This window comes from Macaca nemestrina, chromosome 5 (genome assembly GCF_043159975.1).
Source record: "Macaca nemestrina isolate mMacNem1 chromosome 5, mMacNem.hap1, whole genome shotgun sequence".
Classification (NCBI taxonomy): Eukaryota; Metazoa; Chordata; class Mammalia; order Primates; family Cercopithecidae; genus Macaca; species Macaca nemestrina.
In genome coordinates, this window is record NC_092129.1 from 15,333,595 (window position 1) to 15,356,139 (window position 22,545).

Here is a 22,545-nt window from a genome sequence, read left to right on the forward strand (position 1 = left end):
TACAGAAATACGTCACTTGAACTGACATGAAGCTGTTTATTGTCTGACATGAAGCTACTAAATGGACATGAAACTGTTTATATGTTATTTACTGTCTGTCTCTCTCCACTAACATATACGCTCCATGAAGGCGAAGATTTTTGTTGATTTTATATCTCCAGTGCATAAAATGGTACCTAGCACATAATAAGCATTCAATAAATATTTGTCAAATAAATTAAATCTACGGGCCGGGCGCGGTGGCTCAAGCCTGTAATCCCAGCACTTTGGGAGGCCGAGACGGGTGGATCACAAGGTCAGGAGATCGAGACCAGCCTGGCTAATACGGTGAAACCCCGTCTCTACTAAAAAATACAAAAAACTAGCCGGGTGAGGTGGCGGGCGCCTGTAGTCCCAGCTACTCGGGAGGCTGAGGCAGGAGAATGGCGTAGACCCGGGAGGCGGAGCTTGCAGTGAGCTGAGATGCGGCCACTGCACTCCAGCCTGGGCGACAGAGCGAGACTCCGTCTCAAAAAAAAAAAAAAAAAAAATTAAATCTACGGAACTGGTTCTTATTCACAAAATAACTAGTAATGGCCTGTAACCTAATAAAACTTTGCTACCCTTTCATAAGTTATTCTCTTTCAAAAGGTGTTTTAAATGATTCTGTTTTCAACAAATTGAATAGACAATATCTAAAATAATTATTCCAGGGATGCTAACCCTCCACAAGCTCCATTTACTTTAGGCTTAAAAAGGAAGATTTCTTTAAATTAGCACCTACTCTACTAAAAGAATAAGAGTGCTGGCTTGAGGTAAGGAGCAGAAAAACGGCTCTGAGTATCTCAGGATGGGATCTTCAACCTGGTGTATAATTCGAAGAGCAAAGGAGTGCTATGAGTGTGTTTCCTGAAGGGGCCGTGAGCACAATAAGTGCTACAAAATCCTAAAGAAAATAACACAAAGGAACAGGGGATACAGGGAAACACAAGTGAAGCAGACATTAACCTTTTTAGTAGTTATGTCCAAGGGATAAACATTATACAAGAGTGTATTCACTACCTCTATTTACTGAAAAAAACAAAGAAGTTAACTTTTCTACTGCTATTTACTGAAAGAAACAAATGAACAACAGTAAACAACCTAAATGTTCAATAAGAAAACTGATAAGTAAATTATGATAAATAGCCACATATTGTAGCCTCAAATATATATACTAAAATACATTAATTACTCGAGGAAAGACTATAATGTTGTGACATAATGTAAAAGGACCACAGGCTGAGTGCAGTGGCTCACACCTGTAATCCCAGCACTTTGGGAGGCCGAGTTGGACAGATCACTTGAAGCCAGGAGTTCGAGGCCAGCCTGGACAAAATGGCAAAACCTCGTCTCTACTAAAAATACAAAAATTAGCTGGGTGTGGTGCTACATGCCTGTAATCCCAGCTACTGAGGCAGGAGACTCGCTTGAACCTGGGAAGCAGAGGTTGCAGTGAGCAGAGATCGTCCCATTGCACTCCAGCCTGGGCAACAGAGTGAGACTGTCTCCAGAAAAATAAATAAATAAATAAATAAATAAATAAATAAATAAATAAATAAAATATGAAGAGATATATTTATGAAACAGAAAATAGGCTGGGCGTGATGGCTCACACGTGTAATCCCAGCATTCTGGGAGGCCAAAGCAGGCAGATAACTTGATATCTTGAGGTCAGGAGTTCAAGGCCGGCCTGGCCAACATGATGAAACCCCATCTCTACTAAAAATACAAAAATCAGCCGAGCATGGTACCACACGCCTGTAGTCCCAGCTACTCGAGAGACTAAGGCAGGAGAATCACTTGAACCCGGGAGGCAGAGGTTGCAGTGAGCTGAGATCGTACCCCTGTACTTCAGCCTGAGCGCCAGAGTGAGACATTGCCTCAAAAAAAACAAAAAACCCAACAGCAATATGCCAAAATATTAACAATAGTTATTTCTGGGTGTGAGATTACGTATAATTTATATTTCTTTCTATTTTTTCTATTTTACCAGTTTTCTACAATGAGCATTACTCTTATAATTTAAAAACAAATATATACACACACCAAAAGACAGACCTTTCCAGAAATCCACCTACCAAAATAAGACACTATCATACTGTGTCAGCTTCTTTTCATGTGGTTATCTGAGAAGGGACACAGTGAAAGAAGGAGATGGCCATACTTGTACTTTCCCCATCTCTTGGCAAAACCAGATTTTACCAACGGACTTTAATCTCTCGTCTAACAAATATTTGTTCAACATGATGTCACACAACTACAAATATGTGTAATCATACTTAAATAGCAATTAAGTAGACCATGATTTTCCTGTGTGTCTCGTATTACCTGATAACGTCTTCCATGCCAGATACTCACAGCTCAGTAACATGATCCCACTGGAGCCTAATGAAGAATGTTCAATGAACATGCTAATATTTTATCTGAGCCCCTTTCAAGGCATGTAAGTAGCTATTTTTAAAGTGTCCACTTTTCACTGTTCTAAACGTAAAATAATCTACAATTAGAATTCTAAACTTTCTGTAGATCCTGACTCAATTTAGAGAGTCTGTACTAGACTAAAAATTCCAGAATCCATTCGTATTTTTATCTATACATCTTTCTTCCCTTTTCACTTTCTGTTCTCCAAGTCTATGATGTCCCCACAGGTCCCTGACTCCTTTTTCAAGGGTATTCTGAACGGAAAGGTCCTCTTATACTTCAATAACTCACTTATCTCAAAGTAAATTCAATTTTCTATTCTTGTTTGATCTCTTTTAAGTAACAGTGTGTTTCATTTGACCATCAATCTTTCCCCTTGGTGAGAACGGTATCGCTGACTTTATTTTAGAAAGCACGGAGTATCATTTTTTTAAATGTCTAACACCTCTTCCCCCTTCCCAAAGAACTGAAGGTAAATGAAGTAGTGTGTATAATGGCAAATAGGAGATTTGCCTAATTCCAAAATGTTCCAGTACTCCTAAAACTGTAATTTAAGGTTTAGTATTTGAAAGTTTTGTTTTTTTTTTTAGTGTTCTTTTTTTTTTTTTAATTTATTTATTATTATTATACTTTAAGTTGTAGGGTACATGTGCATAACGTGCAGGTTTGTTACATATGTATACTTGTGCCATGTTGGTGTGCTGCACCCATCAACTCGTCATTTACATCAGGTATAACTCCCAATGCAATCCCTCCCCCCTCCCCCCTCCCCATGATAGGCCCCTGTGTGTGATGTTCCCCTTCCTGAGTCCAAGTGATCTCATTGTTCAGTTCCCACCTATGAGTGAGAACATGCGGTGTTTGGTTTTCTGTTCTTGTGATAGTTTGCTAAGAATGATGGTTTCCAGCTGCATCCATGTCCCTACAAAGGACACAAACTCATCCTTTTTGATGGCTGCATAGTATTCCATGGTGTATATGTGCCACATTTTCTTAATCCAATCTGTCACTGATGGACATTTGGGTTGATTCCAAGTCTTTGCTATTGTGAATAGTGCTGCAATAAACATACGTGTGCATGTGTCTTTATAGCAGCATAATTTATAATCCTTTGGGTATATACCCAGTAATGGGATGGCTGGGTCATATGGTACATCTAGTTCTAGATCCTTGAGGAATCGCCATACTGTTTTCCATAATGGTTGAACTAGTTTACAATCCCACCAACAGTGTAAAAGTGTTCCTATTTCTCCACATCCTCTCCAGCACCTGTTGTTTCCTGACTTTTTAATGATCGCCATTCTAACTGGTGTGAGATGGTATCTCATTGTGGTTTTGATTTGCATTTCTCTGATGGCCAGTGATGATGAGCATTTTTTCATGTGTCTGATGGCTGTATGAATGTCTTCTTTTGAGAAATGTCTGTTCATATCCTTTGCCCACTTTTTGATGGGGTTGTTTGTTTTTTTCTTGTAAATTTGTTTGAGTTCTTTGTAGGTTCTGGATATTAGCCCTTTGTCAGATGAGTAGATTGCAAAAATTTTCTCCCATTCTGTAGGTTGCCTGTTCACTCTGATGGTAGTTTCTTTTGCTGTGCAGAAGCTCTTTAGTTTAATGAGATCCCATTTGTCAATTTTGGCTTTTGCTGCCGTTGCTTTTGGTGTTTTAGACATGAAGTCTTTGCCCATGCCTATGTCCTGAATGGTACTACCTAGGTTTTCCTCTAGGATTTTTATGGTATTAGGTCTAACATTTAAGTCTCTAATCCATCTTGAATTAATTTTCGTATAGGGAGTAAGGAAAGGATCCAGTTTCAGCTTTCTACTTATGGCTAGCCAATTTTCCCAGCACCATTTATTAAATAGGGAATCCTTTCCCCATTTCTTGTTTCTCTCAGGTTTGTCAAAGATCAGATGGCTGTAGATGTGTGGTATTATTTCTGAGGACTCTGTTCTGTTCCATTGGTCTATATCTCTGTTTTGGTACCAGTACCATGCTGTTTTTGTTACTGTAGCCTTGTAGTATAGTTTGAAGTCAGGTAGCACGATGCCTCCAACTTTGTTCTTTTGACTTAGGATTGTCTTGGAGATGCGGGCTCTTTTTTGGTTCCATATGAACTTTAAAGCAGTTTTTTCCAATTCTGTGAAGAAACTCATTGGTAGCTTGATGGGGATGGCATTGAATCTATAAATTACCTTGGGCAGTATGGCCATTTTCACGATATTGATTCTTCCTATCCATGAGCATGGTATGTTCTTCCATTTGTTTGTGTCCTCTTTTATTTCACTGAGCAGTGGTTTGTAGTTCTCCTTGAAGAGGTCCTTTACATCCCTTGTAAGTTGGATTCCTAGGTATTTTATTCTCTTTGAAGCAATTGTGAATGGAAGTTCATTCCTGATTTGGCTCTCTGTTTGTCTGTTACTGGTGTATAAGAATGCTTGTGATTTTTGCACATTAATTTTGTATCCTGAGACTTTGCTGAAGTTGCTTATCAGCTTAAGGAGATTCTGGGCTGAGACAATGGAGTTTTCTAAATATACAATCATGTCATCTGCAAACAGGGACAGTTTGACTTCTTCTTTTCCTAACTGAATACCCTTGATTTCTTTCTCTTGCCTAATTGCCCTAGCCAGAACTTCCAGCACTATGTTGAATAGGAGTGGTAAGAGAGGGCATCCCTGTCTTGTGCCAGTTTTCAAAGGGAATTTTTCCAGTTTTTGCCCATTCAGTATGATATTGGCTGTGGGTTTGTCATAAATAGCTCTTATTATTTTGAGGTACGTTCCATCAATACCGAATTTATTGAGCGTTTTTAGCATGAAGGGCTGTTGAATTTTGTCAAAAGCCTTTTCTGCATCAATTGAGATAATCATGTGGTTCTTGTCTTTGGTTCTGTTTATATGCTGGATTATGTTTATTGATTTGCGAATGTTGAACCAGCCTTGCATCCCAGGGATGAAGCCCACTTGATCATGGTGGATAAGCTTTTTGATGTGTTGCTGAATCCGGTTTGCCAGTATTTTATTGAGGATTTTTGCATCGATGTTCATCAGGGATATTGGTCTAAAATTCTCTTTTTTTGTTGTGTCTCTGCCAGGCTTTGGTATCAGGATGATGTTGGCCTCATAAAATGAGTTAGGGAGGATTCCCTCTTTTTCTATTGATTGGAATAGTTTCAGAAGGAATGGTACCAACTCCTCCTTGTACCTCTGGTAGAATTCAGCTGTGAATCCATCTGGTCCTGGACTTTTTTTGGTTGGTAGGCTATTAATTATTGGTATTTGAAAGTTGACACTTTCACACCTATGACAGGCCTTTTGGAAGCTGCTCTTTATAAACCACATCAGATTCATCATAACCTTCCAGCAGGTGGCACTCATACTCTGAAAAGGGGTCTGTACAGACTAACACAGCTCTGGTTCAAGGTGGCCCTAAATTTTCTGCTTCATTTTACTTTAGTGACACTTCTTGGTTACCAGTCATAAGCTCCAGGGAGGTCAATATTCCCCATTGCCACCCAATTGAAATGACAGTGAGGCAGTAAGTAAAAGGCAAAAAATACAGGTTTTAGAATCAGAGGCTGAGTTTGAATCCTGTCTTACTAGCAGCAGTTAAGACATAAGGCAAGTCGCTTAACTCTTCTGAATCTCATAGAAGAATAAGATGTCTACTTACAAACATAAACTCAGTTTCCACAAAGAATAAATTAATATAGATTAAATACATAGCACAATGTGCCAGGCACGGTGGCCCACGCCTCTAATCCTGGCACTCTGGGAGGCCGAGGCGGGTGGATCACCTGAGGTCAGGAGTTTGAGACCAGCCTGGCCAATCTCTACTAAATCTCTACCCGATCTCTACTAAAAATACAAAAGTTAGCCGGGCATGATGGTGGGCACCTGTAGTCTCAGCTACTTGGGAGGCTGAAGCAGGAGAATTGCTTGAATCCGGGAGGTGGAGGTTGCAGTGAGTCAAGATGGTGCCACTGCACTCCAACCTGGGCAACAGAGCAACACTCTGTCTCAAAAAAAAAAAAAAAAAAGTACATAGCACAATGCTTGGAATAAATTAAGCATTTGACAAATTATAGCTTTTATTATTTTTAACCACCACTATTTGCAAGAATGTTATGAAGAGTAAATTAGATAATCCACGTAGAATGCCTGGCATTGTTCTTGATAAACAGTGGCGGCTGTTGTTGTACTTAAGTGAAAATTTCAATGCTAACCACTCCGGTTAGCTTTGACATCAGAGATACTTAGAGAGCGAGGCTGAGTTGCAAAATGCCACAGCATTTCCTTGCCAAAGTCCATGAAACACCCACTTAGTAGTTTCTATAATAATAAAATGGCTATATGAAAGTTATTTCCCTTCCCATTTTTCAACAATCTGGTTTCATTTACTCTGACTTCTAAATTCTGCATGTACTTGGTCTAAGAGAGGTATGTGAAACCAAGTAAGCTCTGTGATAAGTAAGAAATTCACATATCCTTGACTATAAGAGCATACCTATTCTTTTTTAGTATAAGTATTTAATAATTTTTTTTTTTTTTTTTTTTTTTGGAGACAGAGCCTCACTCTGTTGCCGGGCTGGAGTACAGTGGCATGATCTCAGCTCACTTCAACCTCCACTTCCCGGGTTCAAGTGATTCTCCTGCCTCAGCCTCCCGAGTAGCTGGGATCACAGACACATGTCACTATGTCTAGCTAATTTTTTGTATTTTTTGTATTTTTTTTTAAGTAGACATATGGTTTCACCATGTTGGCCAGGCTAGTCTCAAATTCCTGACCTCAGGTGATCCACCCGCCTCAGCCTCCCAAAGTGCTGAGATTACAGGAGTGAGCCACCATGAGATTACAGGCGTGAGTCACCATGGCCAGCCTTAATCTTTTATTAACATATTCCACATGAGAAAATTGGTACTTCCTATAAATCAAGGGCACTCTGAATATACACAATTTAAATATGAAAAATGAAACAGATACAAACTAAAACAAAGAGTTTACAAAGTAAAATCTTAATTACCTGGAATTCTGAGGGGTATTCTAACTCATTTACTGATTCATTAAGTAAACTTGCTTGCAACCCTCCTTGTTAAAAACTTCCTGCCCTGACATTCAAACAAAATGGAATTTTCATTTGACTCTATGTAGCCTTCTTTACTTATTTTTGTTGTTGTTGTTGATTTTACATTGCTATAAGACGCTGGGCAGTCTTTCAGTCCCTTGGGATTTCAATAACCAACTACTAACAAATGTTTATGTCCTTCTTATTTATGCTTTTCTCCCCTTGAAATAGAATGGTGGGGCGGGGGGTGGGGAACAAGGGGTGGGGGGTGGGGGTGAAACTAACTTAAAACTCCTTATTTAGATTCTGGCTTAAAAGAAAAAAGTATCGACTTATTCTCCAAATTCTGTGTCTAGTTTTCTTGTCCTTCTCCATTCCACAGTTTTTCTTAACATCTTAACCATGGACCTGAGCTTTAGCTGCTCCTTCTATGGTGAATCCCAAATCTCAGTCTCTAGCCCTAATGTCACTTCTAAACTGATATCAATTTCCCAAGATGAGTAATATAATACAACCAAGAGAATATCCCACTGTAACTCAAAATCCACAGATCCAAAACTGAGTATCACTTGCCCAACTTTACCTCCTAGTGTGTTCACTATGCCTGCACTGATGCCAATATTTCCCAATCATCAAGGCAGGCTGAAAACCTTATCATCAGCTGGGCACGGCGGCTCACACCTGTAATCCCAGCACTTTGGGAGGCTGAGGCAGGTGGATCACCTGAGGTCAGGAGTTAGAGACCAGGTTGGCCAACATGGCAAAACCCCATCTCAACAAAAATACAAAAATTAACCAGGCATGGTGGCTTGTGCCTGTAGTCCCAGCTACCCAAGTGGTTGAGGCAGGAGAATCGCTTGAACTTGGGAGGCAGAGGTTGCAGTGAGCCAAGACTGTGGCATGGCATTCCAGCCTGGGCAACACAGCCAGACTCTGTCTCAAAAAAAAAAAAGAAAAGAAAACCTTATAACCAGTGTTCACTTACCAAGAGCTACATACTCTGCTTCTTAAATATCATTCATTAATTCTCACCTTGATAACTAAAATTAAAACCCTTAACCAGTATATACACAGGTGCTCTTCCCTCTGCCTAGAAAGGTACAGAAAAATATTTCCTATCTTCTTTGCCTGATAAATGCCTACTTTTTAGAAAGAACTCATTTATCACTTTTCCTAAGAAGCCTTCCCTGAAACTCTTCTTCTGAAGTGTCTCTTCTGTGTTCCCATCCATACTGAATTACCCTCAACACACTGCTAATTAAATACAGTTATGACATAGTATAATTGTCTGTCTCCCCCTAACTGATTGTGAGATGCAGGGACTATGTCTTCCATCTATACATTTCTATTGTCTTGCACAAGCCAAACACATGTAGATTTTCAACAAATGTTGGCTAAGTGATAATCCATCTCCTATCTCTTCTAATATACTCTATGCATTGACATCAGAATAGCTTCGTAAGATAAAAAGTCTGATAAATTGTTAACTCTCCTACTTCAAAATTTTAAATGGCTTCAAAGTTAAAGCTCCTAAATAGAACATTCAAAGCTATTCACCCCAAAGGTTAAAACTATTTTTCCTGTAAATAATTTATTTTGGAGGGCCTGAGGCTCAAGCTAAAACTATACTGTAAAGATTTTAACCAAAAATATGGCAGGTGACTAAGATCCAAGTTAAGGATAAGTGGGCCTCCCCCTGCAAAAGGGAGTATCATAATTGGCGTATGTATGGCCTTTACCTTCAGGATGCTCCACATGCAATCATCATGAATTGGCTTCTAAGTCGCCACTGCACAGAATTCTACCCATTACCTCCCATGAAGCCTTGTCCTGGGACATGGGAAAGAGGCAGAAGCATGATGGAAAATACCCAGCAGATTGCAATGGGAAAAAAAAAGTCTAAAACTACCATTAGAAAACATTTGAGTGCCAAGCATATTTGAGGCACTGGGAGCCTTAGGGACTTTACAGCCTAAAAGGAACTGAAGAGACAAGACGGACAATTCTTAAATTACAATTACGGTGATATTATTAAGGAAAAATACAGAGTGCATATGTAGGAAACCTAACCTAGTCAAGAAAGTCAGAAAAGGTGCTCCGTAGGAAGTGTGCCTTATTGGGAAGAAGAGGAAATTGAGAATTTGAGCATTAACCAGCAAAAATGTGTGCTGGCAGGTATTTTCATTATATCATCAATACACAGATGCTAAAAGAACCTTTCACTATTCATCTTCTGGGTGCAAATATCAGATAAAATCCCTACTTTATTCTAAATTTGCTACAGCAGATTTCCATCACTATGTGATAGGGTGTATCTCTTATCTTTCCCAATGAATATTAATAAAATCACCTAGCACAGGACCTAACACAAAGTAGACACTCACCAAATTTTGGGTGAGTAAATGAAAGTAACAGTACATGAATTGGTTTTCAAACATGTTGGTTAAATGAAATTTATTCCATATTGAGAAAACATTATTTTCAAAACCGCCATTATCAAGCACCTACAAAAATATTCAAAACACATTACATAGATTTCTCAAGGAAATAATCATAGGTTTGAAAAATAATCATAGGTTTGAAAAAATAATCTGAAATTGATATTTGATTAAGCACAATAAAGTGTAATGTTATCCTATGTGGCCATAGTAAACCTTAGTTTTATGTCAGTGCAAACTCAGGCTATTTGGTTTTACACCTAACCCGTATCTTTATAACTTATACTTCTAAAATACATAGTTTCGGCCAGGTGTGGTGGCTTGTGCCTGTAATCCCAGCACTTTCGGAGGCCAAGGCAGGAGGATTGCTTGAGCCCAGGCAGTCAAGACCAGCCTGGGCAACACGGTGAGACCTCATATTTATGTTTAAAATTAATTAATTAAAAATAAAATATATAGTTTGCATTTTCTGCTTTTACTAAACAGGCTATCAGGTAAAGCCCCCTAGAATTCATACCCTTCTCTACCTCCTAGATGGCACTGGCTGAGGATCTGAAGGGAGAGGAGGAGGTCAGCTTTCTGATGGAACTTACCTAACACATGTTGGAAGTTCCACTTCTCAGGACATTGGGCATTATCAGTGGTCAGACACCCCACCCCAGATACAAGAAACTGTACTAACTTTTACAAATTAGAGCCAAGGGTTTTAAGTATTAATGGCTAAACTACCAGTACCAATGATTCAATGTATTTTAGATCACTATGCTTCTAGAGAAGATTTAACACAGTGAAGTCAAGGCTCAGACACATTATCCATTTGTAGTTCCTGAAGACCTCACAGGAACTTTAACAGTAGTAATAAGGAAAGCAGCTAAATGATCTGACCCAAATACAGTCCAGGAAATAGCTACTGTATTGTTTCCATTAAACAAAAATTCCACTTCCTTCCCACTCTGCTAAGAAAATTTGGTATGTGTTATAAGAAAACACAGAGGTGGATGAGTTTCCACAATGAAATAAATGATTTCTTCTATACTAAGCATTTACTAATTTTAATCAATAAATCCTAAAAATAGTATTTCCACTAAGAGTGATAACTTTATTTTTTTTAAAGAGCTACATTATTACATGTGGCTTTTATGAAAATGTTAAACAATGACTAGAAAAAGAACCTAGAAATCACTAAATTATGATAATGAAGAATAAGTCACAACACCATAACTTTCTATAATTTTGTGTTTTGCAGTGCATGTAGGACAACATTAATCTCAAAGTAAGCTTTCCTTGAATTTCTAAGCTTTGATATTTAATGTCTATTCAAAGATGCTTGAAAATAAATTATATACATATTTTTGCGGGAGGAGGGGTCAAATCTCACATAGATTCTCCTCTTTGAAATGTTCTCTGACGTAAGTTCTGGTCACATACTTCCATACACTTCAAACAAACACCCACTACAGGGAAAGTTTCTTTTAAATAAAATACACAGGGAAGGCCAGGCATGGTGGCTCACGCCTGTAATCCCAGCACTTTGGGAGGCCGAGGTGGGCAGATCACTTGAGGTCAGGAGTCCGAGACCAGCCTGGCTAACATGGCGAAACCTTGTCTCTACTAAAAATACAAAAATTAGCTGGGCATGAATTACTTGAACCCGGGAGCCAGAGGTTGCAGTGAGCCGAGATCACAACACTGCACTCCAGCCTGGGCAATGGAGCAAGATTCCATTTCCCAAAAAAAAAAAAAAAAAACTATATATATACACGCACACATATATATATATGTGTGTGTGTGTGTGTGTGTATATATATATAAATAAAATACAGGGAAGGTTTTTTTCCAAGATGGCAGACTGGAGGCAGTGTTAGCATACCTCTCCCACTAGGAAAGACAAAACAGCATGTAAAGACTCACTCTGGGAACTGTTTTTCCAAGAAGCAACACAGGAACTTAGGAAACCTGCAAAAATCCACAGACCCTTTGAAAGAAGTAGCAGGCTGCAGCCTACACCGTGAACCAAGCAAAAAACTGTAAGTCTCCTGAGTGTGAGAGGGGGAGAGACTGCCTCCAAGATATACATCCCCACCAGGGAACCTGGAAATTCAAGCCACAGAGAAGGACCCCACCCAGCACAGGAGCTGATTTAGGGAGTTGTGAGGAATACAAAGGCAGGAGCAGCAGTGGGAAGAGCCTTGCATGCATCCTCCAATGCAGACTGAGGGAAGCCATTCTACCTCACAGGGGACCTCGTGGAAGTCTGCCAGCTAACTCAGCAGTGGCTGCAGGTTGAAAGAAGCCCTCAACTAAATTTCACAATATAACCTCGAGTGGCGACAAACTCCCTTGGCCAGAACTAGGCAACGAGTGGGAAGTGTGCTGCAGCCATGAGTGCAGGAGCTGGGCGCCCTGCCTTTGCCAGCAGACTGGGAGGGGCAGTTGCTATCTCCAGGTGGAAGGCTTACACCCTGGGCCAGTTTTGGGTTCTGAGCATAGACAGCCTGGAACTTAGCTCATTGCTGCTAGCAGATTACGGTGGGTGTCAGATCTGCCTTGCCAAGTGCATGGTAACTGGGTGGGGCTTACTGCCGCATACTACTCCCCACTCCCTGTGTGAACTCTTCTGTGCAGCAGAGGCAGCTACGTTCCTCTCTGGAACATTACCCCAGAGGCCAGAGAACCACCTCCTGACTCCCACAGGGGCCGCTGCTTTCCCTGCATGCAGGGAATCAGAGCACAGACCTATGTGACTGAGCCCCCACCTGGCTTTGTCCCTCCACCTACCCTGGTAGCTTAACACAAAAGACAAAAACTTTTGGGAGCTTTTTGGCCCCACCCATCACCTGAGAAACGAGAGTACCTCCCCTGGGTAACACAAGGCAAGTAAAAATCCCACCACTACTCCCACAGCTGGTGCTCTCTTGCAAGCGTCACTTCCTGGCTGCAGGCCAATCAACACAGTCCATTAAAAGTCCATTAAAGTATCTCCAGGTAGAATAACATTGACATTGTGCCCAGGAAGGAAAAAACTTGTGCATCACCACTGCCTGTACCACTCTGGCTAACCAGGAGGTCCCGAATCTGCCAATAGGACAGGTTCATTACTATTACAATCGGCATTTGAGAACGCCAACATACTAAGGCTATCTATATCTAAGGCATCTCAGAGTCTGTGTCACTCCCTGGCCACCCCCATCAGACCTGGTGCTGGTACCCACTGCTGAAAGACTTGAGGACAGGTCACATCACTGGATTCTTTGCAGACATTCTGCAGCACCAGCCTGCAATGTGGCAGCCCCACTGGGCAGCTAGACCCAGAGGAGCAGCAGCATTCACAGTCATCTGGCTCTCAGGGACTCCTACTCCTAGGGGAAGGGGAAGTGCACCATATCAAAGGAACATCCCGTGGGGCAAAATATTTGGGACAGCAGGCTTTGAGTCCCAGATCTTTCCACTAGTGGTAAATTTCTTTCAGCAGAGGCATAGCTGCAGTGCTGGGCTCAGTGGGGAAAGTCTGCAGCTCTACCCCAACAGTCAGGCGGCCCTGTGCTCATAAAGGGTCTTGGAGAAGGGGGCTTCTTTTCCCCCTTATTCACCACTGCAGACAGTTAGGGCTTCTCCCACAGGAGCTCAGCATGTGTGCACCTATAGACAGCCTTTCTGGAACACTTCACAGTGACTACATCCCCACAGGAGGAGTATCCGCCAGGTTCAGGCTTGCGTAAGAGGTAGAGTCACAACTCCTCTCTACTCAGAACATCAACATTCCTGCAGATGAAGAAGTGCCCATCTGATAAATAGCCAGACCACTGGATCAGAAGTGGGTCTAGGAGAGCCAGCTTCCCTGCTGACCTGGCAGGGGAGCTGAGATGGCTCCCACCTTTACCCTGGTAAGACCTCAGTGCATTCCACTGAGAGCTTTCCCAGCCACGCTCTGTCAAGGCTGTGACTTCTGCCCACCATTGGCTATTGCATTTACCCAACTGCTTTAGCCACAACAGGTTTCTACCCAAGAACACCTCCCCTACTGGCCTGAAGCTTAAAATAGTCACCCTAGTAAATAAAATACTGGGGAAAAAATAAATAAATAAGTCCACACCACAAAGGAACGAGATAAGCTTCAAGAGACCTCTGCCATTTCAACCCTACAGGAGACAATGAATGTTCTCACACACTGAGCACACTGCTACTACAACCAGCATCTGAGACAGTCATCAAAGACTCTCTATAACGAAGGAGCTCATATAGAGTCATCACCCCTGAAAACACCAAAAGCCAAATTAGGCTGCAATAAACTATAAACATTAAAGTCACATCCTTAAAGAAGGGAAAAAGAAATTTTATAAAAAGTCAAATAAAAAAAAATCAAGAATAATTAGGAAAGATAATTTGGTTCCTTCCAAATGAGAAGGAACCAGAAAAATAATTCTGGTAATATAATAAAACAGAGCTCAACAACATCCACAAAAGATTACACTCGCCCTCCAGCAATGGATCCAAACCAAGTTGAAATATTTGAAATATCAGATAAAGAATCCAAAAGGTTGATTATTAAGCCACTCAAGGAGATTCCAGAGAAATGTAAAAACCAACATAAAGAAAATATTTTTTTAAAAATCCAGGATACGAATGAAAAATTTTCTAAGAGATAGACATCTTCAAGAAAACCCCAGGCTGGATGTGGCGGCTCACACCTATAATCCCAGCACTTTGGGAGGCCGAGGCGGGTGGATCATGAGGTCAGGAGTTCAAGACCGGCCTGGCCAACATAGTGAAACCCCGTCTCTACTAAAAATACAAAAAAAATCAGCCGGGCGTGGTGGTGGGCACCTGTAGTCCCAGCTACTCGGGAGGCTGAGGCAGGAGAATGGTGTGAACCTGGGAGGTGGAGCTTGCAGTGAGCCGAGAACGGGCCACTGCACTCCAGCCTGGGCGACAGAGCGAGACTCCATCTCAAAAAAAAAAGAAAAATCAATCAGAACTTCTGGAAATGAAAGACACACTGGCGGGGCGTGGTGGCTCATGCCTGTAATCCCAGCACTTCGGGAGGCTGAGGCGGGCGGATCACGAGGTCAAGAGATCAAGATCATCCTGGCCAATATGGTGAAACCCAGTCTCTACTAAAAATACAAAAATTAGCTAGGCATGGCGGTGCGCGCCTGTAGTCCCAGGTACCCAGGAGGCTGAGGCAGGAGAATCGCTTGAACCCGGGAGGCAGAGGTTGCAGTGAGCCGAGATCATGCCACTGCACTCCAGTCTGGTGACAGAGTGAGACTGTGTGAAAGAAAGGGACGGGACGGGACGGGACGGGACGGAAAGGAAAGGAGAAGGAGAGGAGGGGAGGGGAAGGGAGACACTCTTAGGGAATTACAAAATGTAATATAGTGGAAAGTTTTAACAATAGACTAGAACAAGTAGAAGAAAGAATTTCAGGCTCGAAGCTAAGGCTTTTGAACTAACCCAATCAGGAAAAAAAAAAAAAGAATTTGAAAAATGAACAAAGTCTCCAAGAAATATGAGATTATGTAAAATAGGCAAAGCTAAAAATAATTGGTGTTCCTAAGGGAGAAAAGAAAAAGTCTGGAAAACTTATTTGAGGGAATAATTGAGGAAAACTTCCTGGCCTTTGGCTAGAGATTTAGATATACAAATATAAGAAGCACAAAGAACTCCTGGAAAATTCATTGCAAAAAGGTCATCATGAAGGCATATAGTCAGTCAACAGGCTCTCTAAAGTTAACATGAGGGTGAGTGCAGTGGCTCACTCCTGTAATCCCAGCACTCTGAGGGGTCAAAGTGAGTGGATCACCTGAGGTCAAGAGTTTGAGACCAGCCTGGCCAACATGGCGAAACCCTGTCTCTACCAAAAATACAAACATTAGCCAGACATGTTGGCGGGCACCTGTAATCCCAGCTACTTGGGAGGCTGAGGCAGCAGAATCATCTGAATCCAGGAAGCAGAGGTTGCAATGAGCCAAGATCGTGCCACTGCACTCCAGCCTGGGCAACGAAGTGAGACTCCATCTCAAAATAATAATAATAATAATAAACCCAAGGCAAAGGGGTGAAAAAAAGATATTCCACGCAAATGTAAAGCAAAAGTGAGCAAAAGAGTTAAAATCTGACAGACACGAGACAGGACTAATGTGGAACTCCTACTTGGACAGACAGAACAGTGTGTGGAGACTCACACTGTGAACTTTTGCTCCAAGAACCACTGCAGGAGCATACCAGGAAAACTGAAAGAATTCACAGACCCTCTGAAAGACGCAGCTGGCCACTGCAGTTCCCAAAGTGTGAGAGGGGGAAAAGTCTGCCTCTGAACACACATCCCCACTGGGGAACCTGAAAATGCAGATCATGGGAGAAGGATTTAGCTTTACCTAGAGCCGAAATGGATTTAGTGAGCTAAGCAAAATATAAAAGTAGAAGCAGCAGTGGGAAGAGCCCTGCAGGCACCTCCGGTCTCCAGTGGTGGGAAGGAGCAAGGCTGGAAAGCCCTGCTTACTTTCTCAGTGGAGTTATGCCCTGGGGCAAGACTGCAGCCTTGTAGGCTGGCTGCCTGGATATAAACTTGGTGTTGTTAGTGGGGCAAAACAGGAGTGAGGCTGGCCTTGCTGGCTGTGTGGGAGCTAAGTGAAGCCTGTCATTGCTGGCTTTCCCCTAGTTCCCTGGTAACCTGTATGACACAACAGAGGCAGCCATCATTCCCCTTGGAACATAATCCCATTGGCCTGAGAACCACCCCATCCCCCATATTGGCCACAGCAAGGCCCGCCCTGAGATCAGACCCACCTAACTCTGCCCACACCTGATGGTTTTTCTCTATCTGCCCAAGTAGCTGAAGACAAAAAACATAAATGCTTGGGAGCTCAATGGCCCCACCCACAGCCTGAGAAACCTGAATATCTGTCCATAAATGGAGGGGAGATAAAGTCTTTTTCAGACAAGCAATTGCCGAGTGAATTTGCCACTACCAAGCAAGCACTACAATAAACGCTAATAGGAGTTCTAAATCTTGAAACAAAAATCTCAAAATACACCAAAATAGGTCCTCCTTATAGTATAAATCTCACAGGGCCTATAAAACAATACCACAATGGAAAAAAAGCAAGGTGTTCAGGCAACAACTAGCATGACGAATGGAACAGTAACTCACATCTCCATACTAATGTTGAATGTAAATGGCTGAAATGCTCCACTTAGAAGATACAGGATGACAGAATGCATAAAAATCCATCAACCAAGTATCTGCTGTCTTCAGGAGACTCACCTGACACATAAGGCCTCATATAAGCTTAAAGTAAAGCGGTAGAAAAAGATATGCAAAAGGAAACTATGTTTTCATGCAAAAGGAAACTAGAAGCCAGCAGGAATAGCTATTCTTATATCAGACAACACAGACTTTAAAGCAACAACAGTTTTAAAAGACAAAGAGGGACATTATATAATGATAACAGGATCAGTCCAACAGAAAAGTATCACAATCCTAAAGATATATGCACCTGACACTGGAGCTCCCAAATTTATAAAATTACTACTAGACCTAAGAAATGAGATAGAGGGCAACACAGTAATAGTGGGGGACCTCAATACTCCACTGACAGCACTAGACAAGTTAAGACAGAAAGTCAACAAAGAAACAATGGACTTAAACTATACCCTAGAACAAATGGACTTAACAGATATTTACAGAACATTCTACCCGACAACTGCAGAGAATACATTCTTTTCATTAGCACATGGAACATTCTCCAAGACAGATCATATGATAGGCCACCAAAAAAGTGTCAGTAAATTTAAGAAAATCGAAATTATATCAAGCACTGTCTCAGAACACAGTAAAACAAAACTGGAAATTGGCCGGGCATGGTGGCTTACGGCTGTAATCCCAGCACTTTGGGAGGCCGAGGCGGGCAGATTGCCTGAGGTCAAGAGTTTGAGACTAGCCTGGCCAACATGGCAAAAGCCAGTCTCTACTAAAAACAAAAAATTAGCCAGGCATGGTGGCAGGTGCCTGTAATCTCAGCTACTCAGGAGGCTGAGGCAGAAGACTCGCTTTAACCCAGGATGCAGAGGTTGCAGTGAACTGAGATCGCACCACTGCACTCCAGTCTGGGCAAGACAGTAGGACAAGACAGAAAGAAAAGAAAAAAAATTGGAAATTAACTCCAAAAGGAAGCCTCAAAACTACACAAATACATGGAAATTAAATAATCTGCTCCTGAATGACCTTTGGGTTAACAATGAAATCAAGATGAAAATTTAAAAATTCTTTAAACTGAATGATAATAGTGACACAACCCAGCAAAACCTCTGGAATACAGAAAAAGCACTGCTAAAAGGGAAGTTCACAGTATTAAATGCCTAAAAATGTCTGAAAAATCACAAACTGACAACCTAAAGTCACACCTCAAGGAGCTAGAGAAACAAGGACAAACTAAACCCAAAGTTAGCAGAAGAAAACAAATAAAGATTAGAACAGAACTAAATAAAATTGAAACAAAAAAATTACAATAGATCAATGAAACAAATAACTGGTTCTTTGAAAAGATAAACAAAATTGATAGACCATTAGCAAGATTAACCAAGAAAAGAAGAGAGAAGATCCAAATAAGCTCAATTAGAAATGAAACTGGAGATATCACAACCAATACCACAGAAATACAAAAGATTATTCAAGGCTACTATGAACACCTTTATGCGCACAAAGTAGAAAACCTAGAGGAGATGAGTAAATTCTTGAAAATATACATCCCTCCTAGACTACATTGGGAAGAAATAGAAACTCTGAACAGACCAATAACAAGTACTGAGATTAAAATAGTAATTTAAAAAAAAAAAAACTACCAACAAAAAAAGTCCAGGACCAGATGGATTCACAGCTGAATTCTATCAGACATTCAATGAAGAATTGGTACCAATCTTACTGAAACTATTCCAAAAGATAAAGAGGAAATCATCCCTAAATCATTCTATGAAGCCTGTATCACCCTAATGTCAAAACCAGGAAAGGATATATTGAAAAAAGAAAGCTATAGACCAATATTCCTGATGAACATAGATGTAAACATCCTCAACAAAATACTAGCTAACCAAATCCAACAGCATATCAAAAAGATAATACACCATGATCAAGTGGTTTCTTCTTTTTTTTTTTTTTTTTTTTTTTCTTGAGACGGAGTCTTGCTCAGTCGCCCAGGCTGGAGTGCGGTAGCGCGATCTCAGCTCACTGCAAGCTCTGCCTCCCGGGTTCATGCCATTCTCCTGCCTCAGCCTCCCAAATAGCTGGGACTACAGGTACCCGCCACTACGCCCTGTTAATTTTTTTGTATTTTTAGTAGAGACGGGGTTTCACCGTGTTAGCCAGGATGGTCTCAATCTCCTGCCCTCGTGATCCGCCTGCCTCAGCCTCCCAAAGTGCTGGGACTACAGGCGTGAGCCACCGTGCCCGGCCCAAGTGGTTTCATAGCAGTGATACAAGGATGGTTTAACATACGCAAGTCAGTAAATATGATACACCACATAACCACAGTTAAAAACAAAAATGATATGATCATGTCAATAGATGCAGAAAAAGCATTTGAAAAAATCCAGTATCCCTTTAGGATTAAAACCACCAACAAAATCAGCATAAAAGGAACATACCTTAAGGTAATAAAAGGCATCTATGACAAACCCACAGCCAACATTATACTGAATGAGGAAAAGTTGAAAGCATTTCCAGTGAAAACTGGAACAAGACAAGGATGCCCACTTTCCCCACTTCTATTCAACACAGTACTGGAACTCCTAGCCAGAGCAATCAGACAAGAGAAAGAAATAAAGGGCATCCACATTGGTAAAGAGGAGGTCAAAGTGTCGCTGTTTGCTGATGCTATGATTGTATACCTAGAAAACCCTAAAGAGGCATCCAAAAAGCTCCCAGATCTGATAAACAAATTCACCAGGCTGGGTGCGGTGGCTCATGCCTGTAATCCCAGCACTTTGGGAAGCTGAGGCAAGTGGATCACCTAAGGCCAGGAGTTCGAGACCAGCCTGGCCAACATGGCAAAACCTCACCTCCACTAAAGATACAAAAAACTGTTTGGTGCAGTGGCTCACACCTGTAATCCCAGCACTATGGAAGGCTGAGAGGGGGCAGATCACTTGAGGCTGGGAGTTCGAGACCAGCCTGGCCAACATGGCAAAACCCCATCTCTTCTAAAAATACAAAAATTAGCCAGGTGTGGTGGTGAGCACCTGTAATCCCAGCTACTCCAGAGGCTGAGGCAGGAGAATTGCTTGAATCTAGGAGGTGGAGGTTGCAGTGAGCTGAGATCACGCCACTGCACTCCAGCCTGGGCGACAGAGTGAGACTCCATCTCAAAAAAAAAAAAAAAAAGAATGCAAACAATAAGCTGGGCATGGTGGTGTGCGTCTATAATCCCAGCTACTCAGGAGGCTGAGACATGAGAATTGCTTGAACCCGGGAGGCGGAGGTTACAGTGAGCCGAGATCAAGCCATTGCACTCCAGCCCGGACAACAATAGTGAAACTCTGTCTCAAAATAAATAAATTAAATAAATATAAATAAAAATAAAAAATAAATTCAATAAAGTTTCAAATTACAAGGTCAATGTACATAAATTAGTAGCACTGCTATGCACCAACAGTGACCAAGCTGAGAATGAAAGCAAGAACCCAACCCCTTTTATAATAGCTGCAAAAGAAATAAAATAAAATACTTAGGAATATAGCTAACCAAGGAGAGAAATATACCTAACCAAGGAGGTGAAAGATCTCCACAAGGAAAACTACAAAACACTGCTGAAAGAAGTCATAGATGATATAAACAAATGGAAACACATCCCATGCTCATGGGTGGGTAGAATCAATGTTGTGCAGATGACCACATTGCCAAAAGCAATCCATAAATTCAATGCAATTTTCATGAAAATATCATCATCATTCTTCACAGAACTAAAAAAAGCAATCCTAAAATTAATATGGAATGAAAAAAAAGAGCCCACATAGCCAAAGCAAGACTAGGCAAAAAGAACAAAGCTAGAGGGATCACATTACCCAATTTCAAACTATACTACAAGGTTATAGTTACCAGAACAGCATGGTACTGGCATAAAAATAGGCACACAGACCAACGAAACAGAATAGAGAACCCAGAAATAAAGCCAAATACTTACAGTAAACTGATCTTCGACAAAGCAAACAAAAACATAAAGTGGGGAAATGACGCCCTATTCAATAAAATGTGCTGGGATAATTCAGAAGCCACAGGTAGAAGAATGAAACTGAATCCTCATCTCTTACCTTATACAGAAATCAACTAAAGATGGATCAAAGATTTAACTCTAAGGCATGAAACCATAAAAATTATAAAAGATAAACATAAAAAACCCTTCTGGACATTGGAATAGGCAAATAATTTATGACTAAAACCCCAAAAGCAAATGTAAAAAAAGCAAAAATAAACAAATGGGGCCTAATTAAACTAAGAAGTTCCTGCACAGCAAAAGAAATAATCATAAATAAACAACCCACAGAATGGGAGAAAATATTTGCTAACTATGCATCCAACAAAGGACTAATATCCAGAATCTACAAGGAACTGAAACAAATCAGCAAGAAAAAATAATAATAATTCCATCAAAAAGTGGGCAAATGACAAACATTTCTCAAAAGAAGATATACAAATGGCCAACAAATATATGAAAAAAATGCTCAACATCACTAATCATCAGGGAAATGAAAATGAAAACCACAATAAGATACCACCTTACTTCTGCAAGAATGGCCATTAAGAAAGCCAAAAAACAATAGATGTTGGTGTGGATATGGTGAAAAGGGAATACTTAACACTGCTGGTTGGAACGTAAATGAGTACAACCTCTATGAAAAACAGTATGGAAAATTCTTAAAGATCTAAGCGTAGATCCACCATTCAATCCAGCAATCCCACTACTGGGTGTCTACCCAAAGAAAAAGAAGTCATTATATCAAAGACAGCTGCATACATATGTTTATCACAGCACAATCCACAATTGCAAAGATATGGAACCAACCTAAGTGCTCACTAACCAATGAGTGGATAAAGAAAATGTAGATAGCCAGGCGCAGTGGCTCACACCTGAAATCCCAGCACTTTGGGAAGCTGAGGTGGGCAGATTTCCGGAGCTCAGGACTGGCCTGGGGAAGATGACGAAACCCCATCTTTACAAAAAATTAGCCAGGCATAGTGACACACATCTGTATGTTAGGGGGTTGAGGTGGGAGGATTGCTTGGGCCCAGGAGGTCAAGGCTGCAGTGAGCCATGTTCATGCCACTGCACTCCAGCCTGGGTGACAAAGTGAGACCCTGTCTCAAAAAAAAAAAAAAAAAAAAAAAAAAAGTGGTATATATACACCATGAACTACTACTCAGTCATAAAAAAAGAATGAAATAATGTCTTTTCAGAAACTCGAGGCTGGGCACGGGGGCTCACGCCTGTAATCCCAGCACTCTGGGAGGTCAAGGCAGGTGGGTCACCTGAGGTCAGGAGTTCGAGACCAGCCTGGACAACATGGTGAAATGCCGTCTCTACTAAAAATACAAAAATTAGCTGG

The 22,545-nt window shown here is 41.1% G+C and overlaps 1 protein-coding gene across 16 annotated transcripts in view; it reads right to left on the reverse strand.

Moving 5' to 3' along the window:
* LOC105492072 (cyclin dependent kinase 19) overlaps positions 1-22,545 on the reverse strand; it is a 216,702-nt gene that overhangs the window by 76,971 nt on the left and 117,186 nt on the right. The window contains exon 1 of one of the 16 annotated variants that reach the window (XM_071096315.1): positions 9,250-9,282. The exons of the other annotated variants lie outside the window; for them this stretch is intronic. Coding sequence (XP_070952416.1) covers positions 9,250-9,267 — 18 coding nt within the window. The 5' untranslated portion in view covers positions 9,268-9,282. Of the gene's footprint in view, positions 1-9,249; positions 9,283-22,545 lie in introns of those variants that run through there. 16 annotated transcript variants of the gene reach the window in all.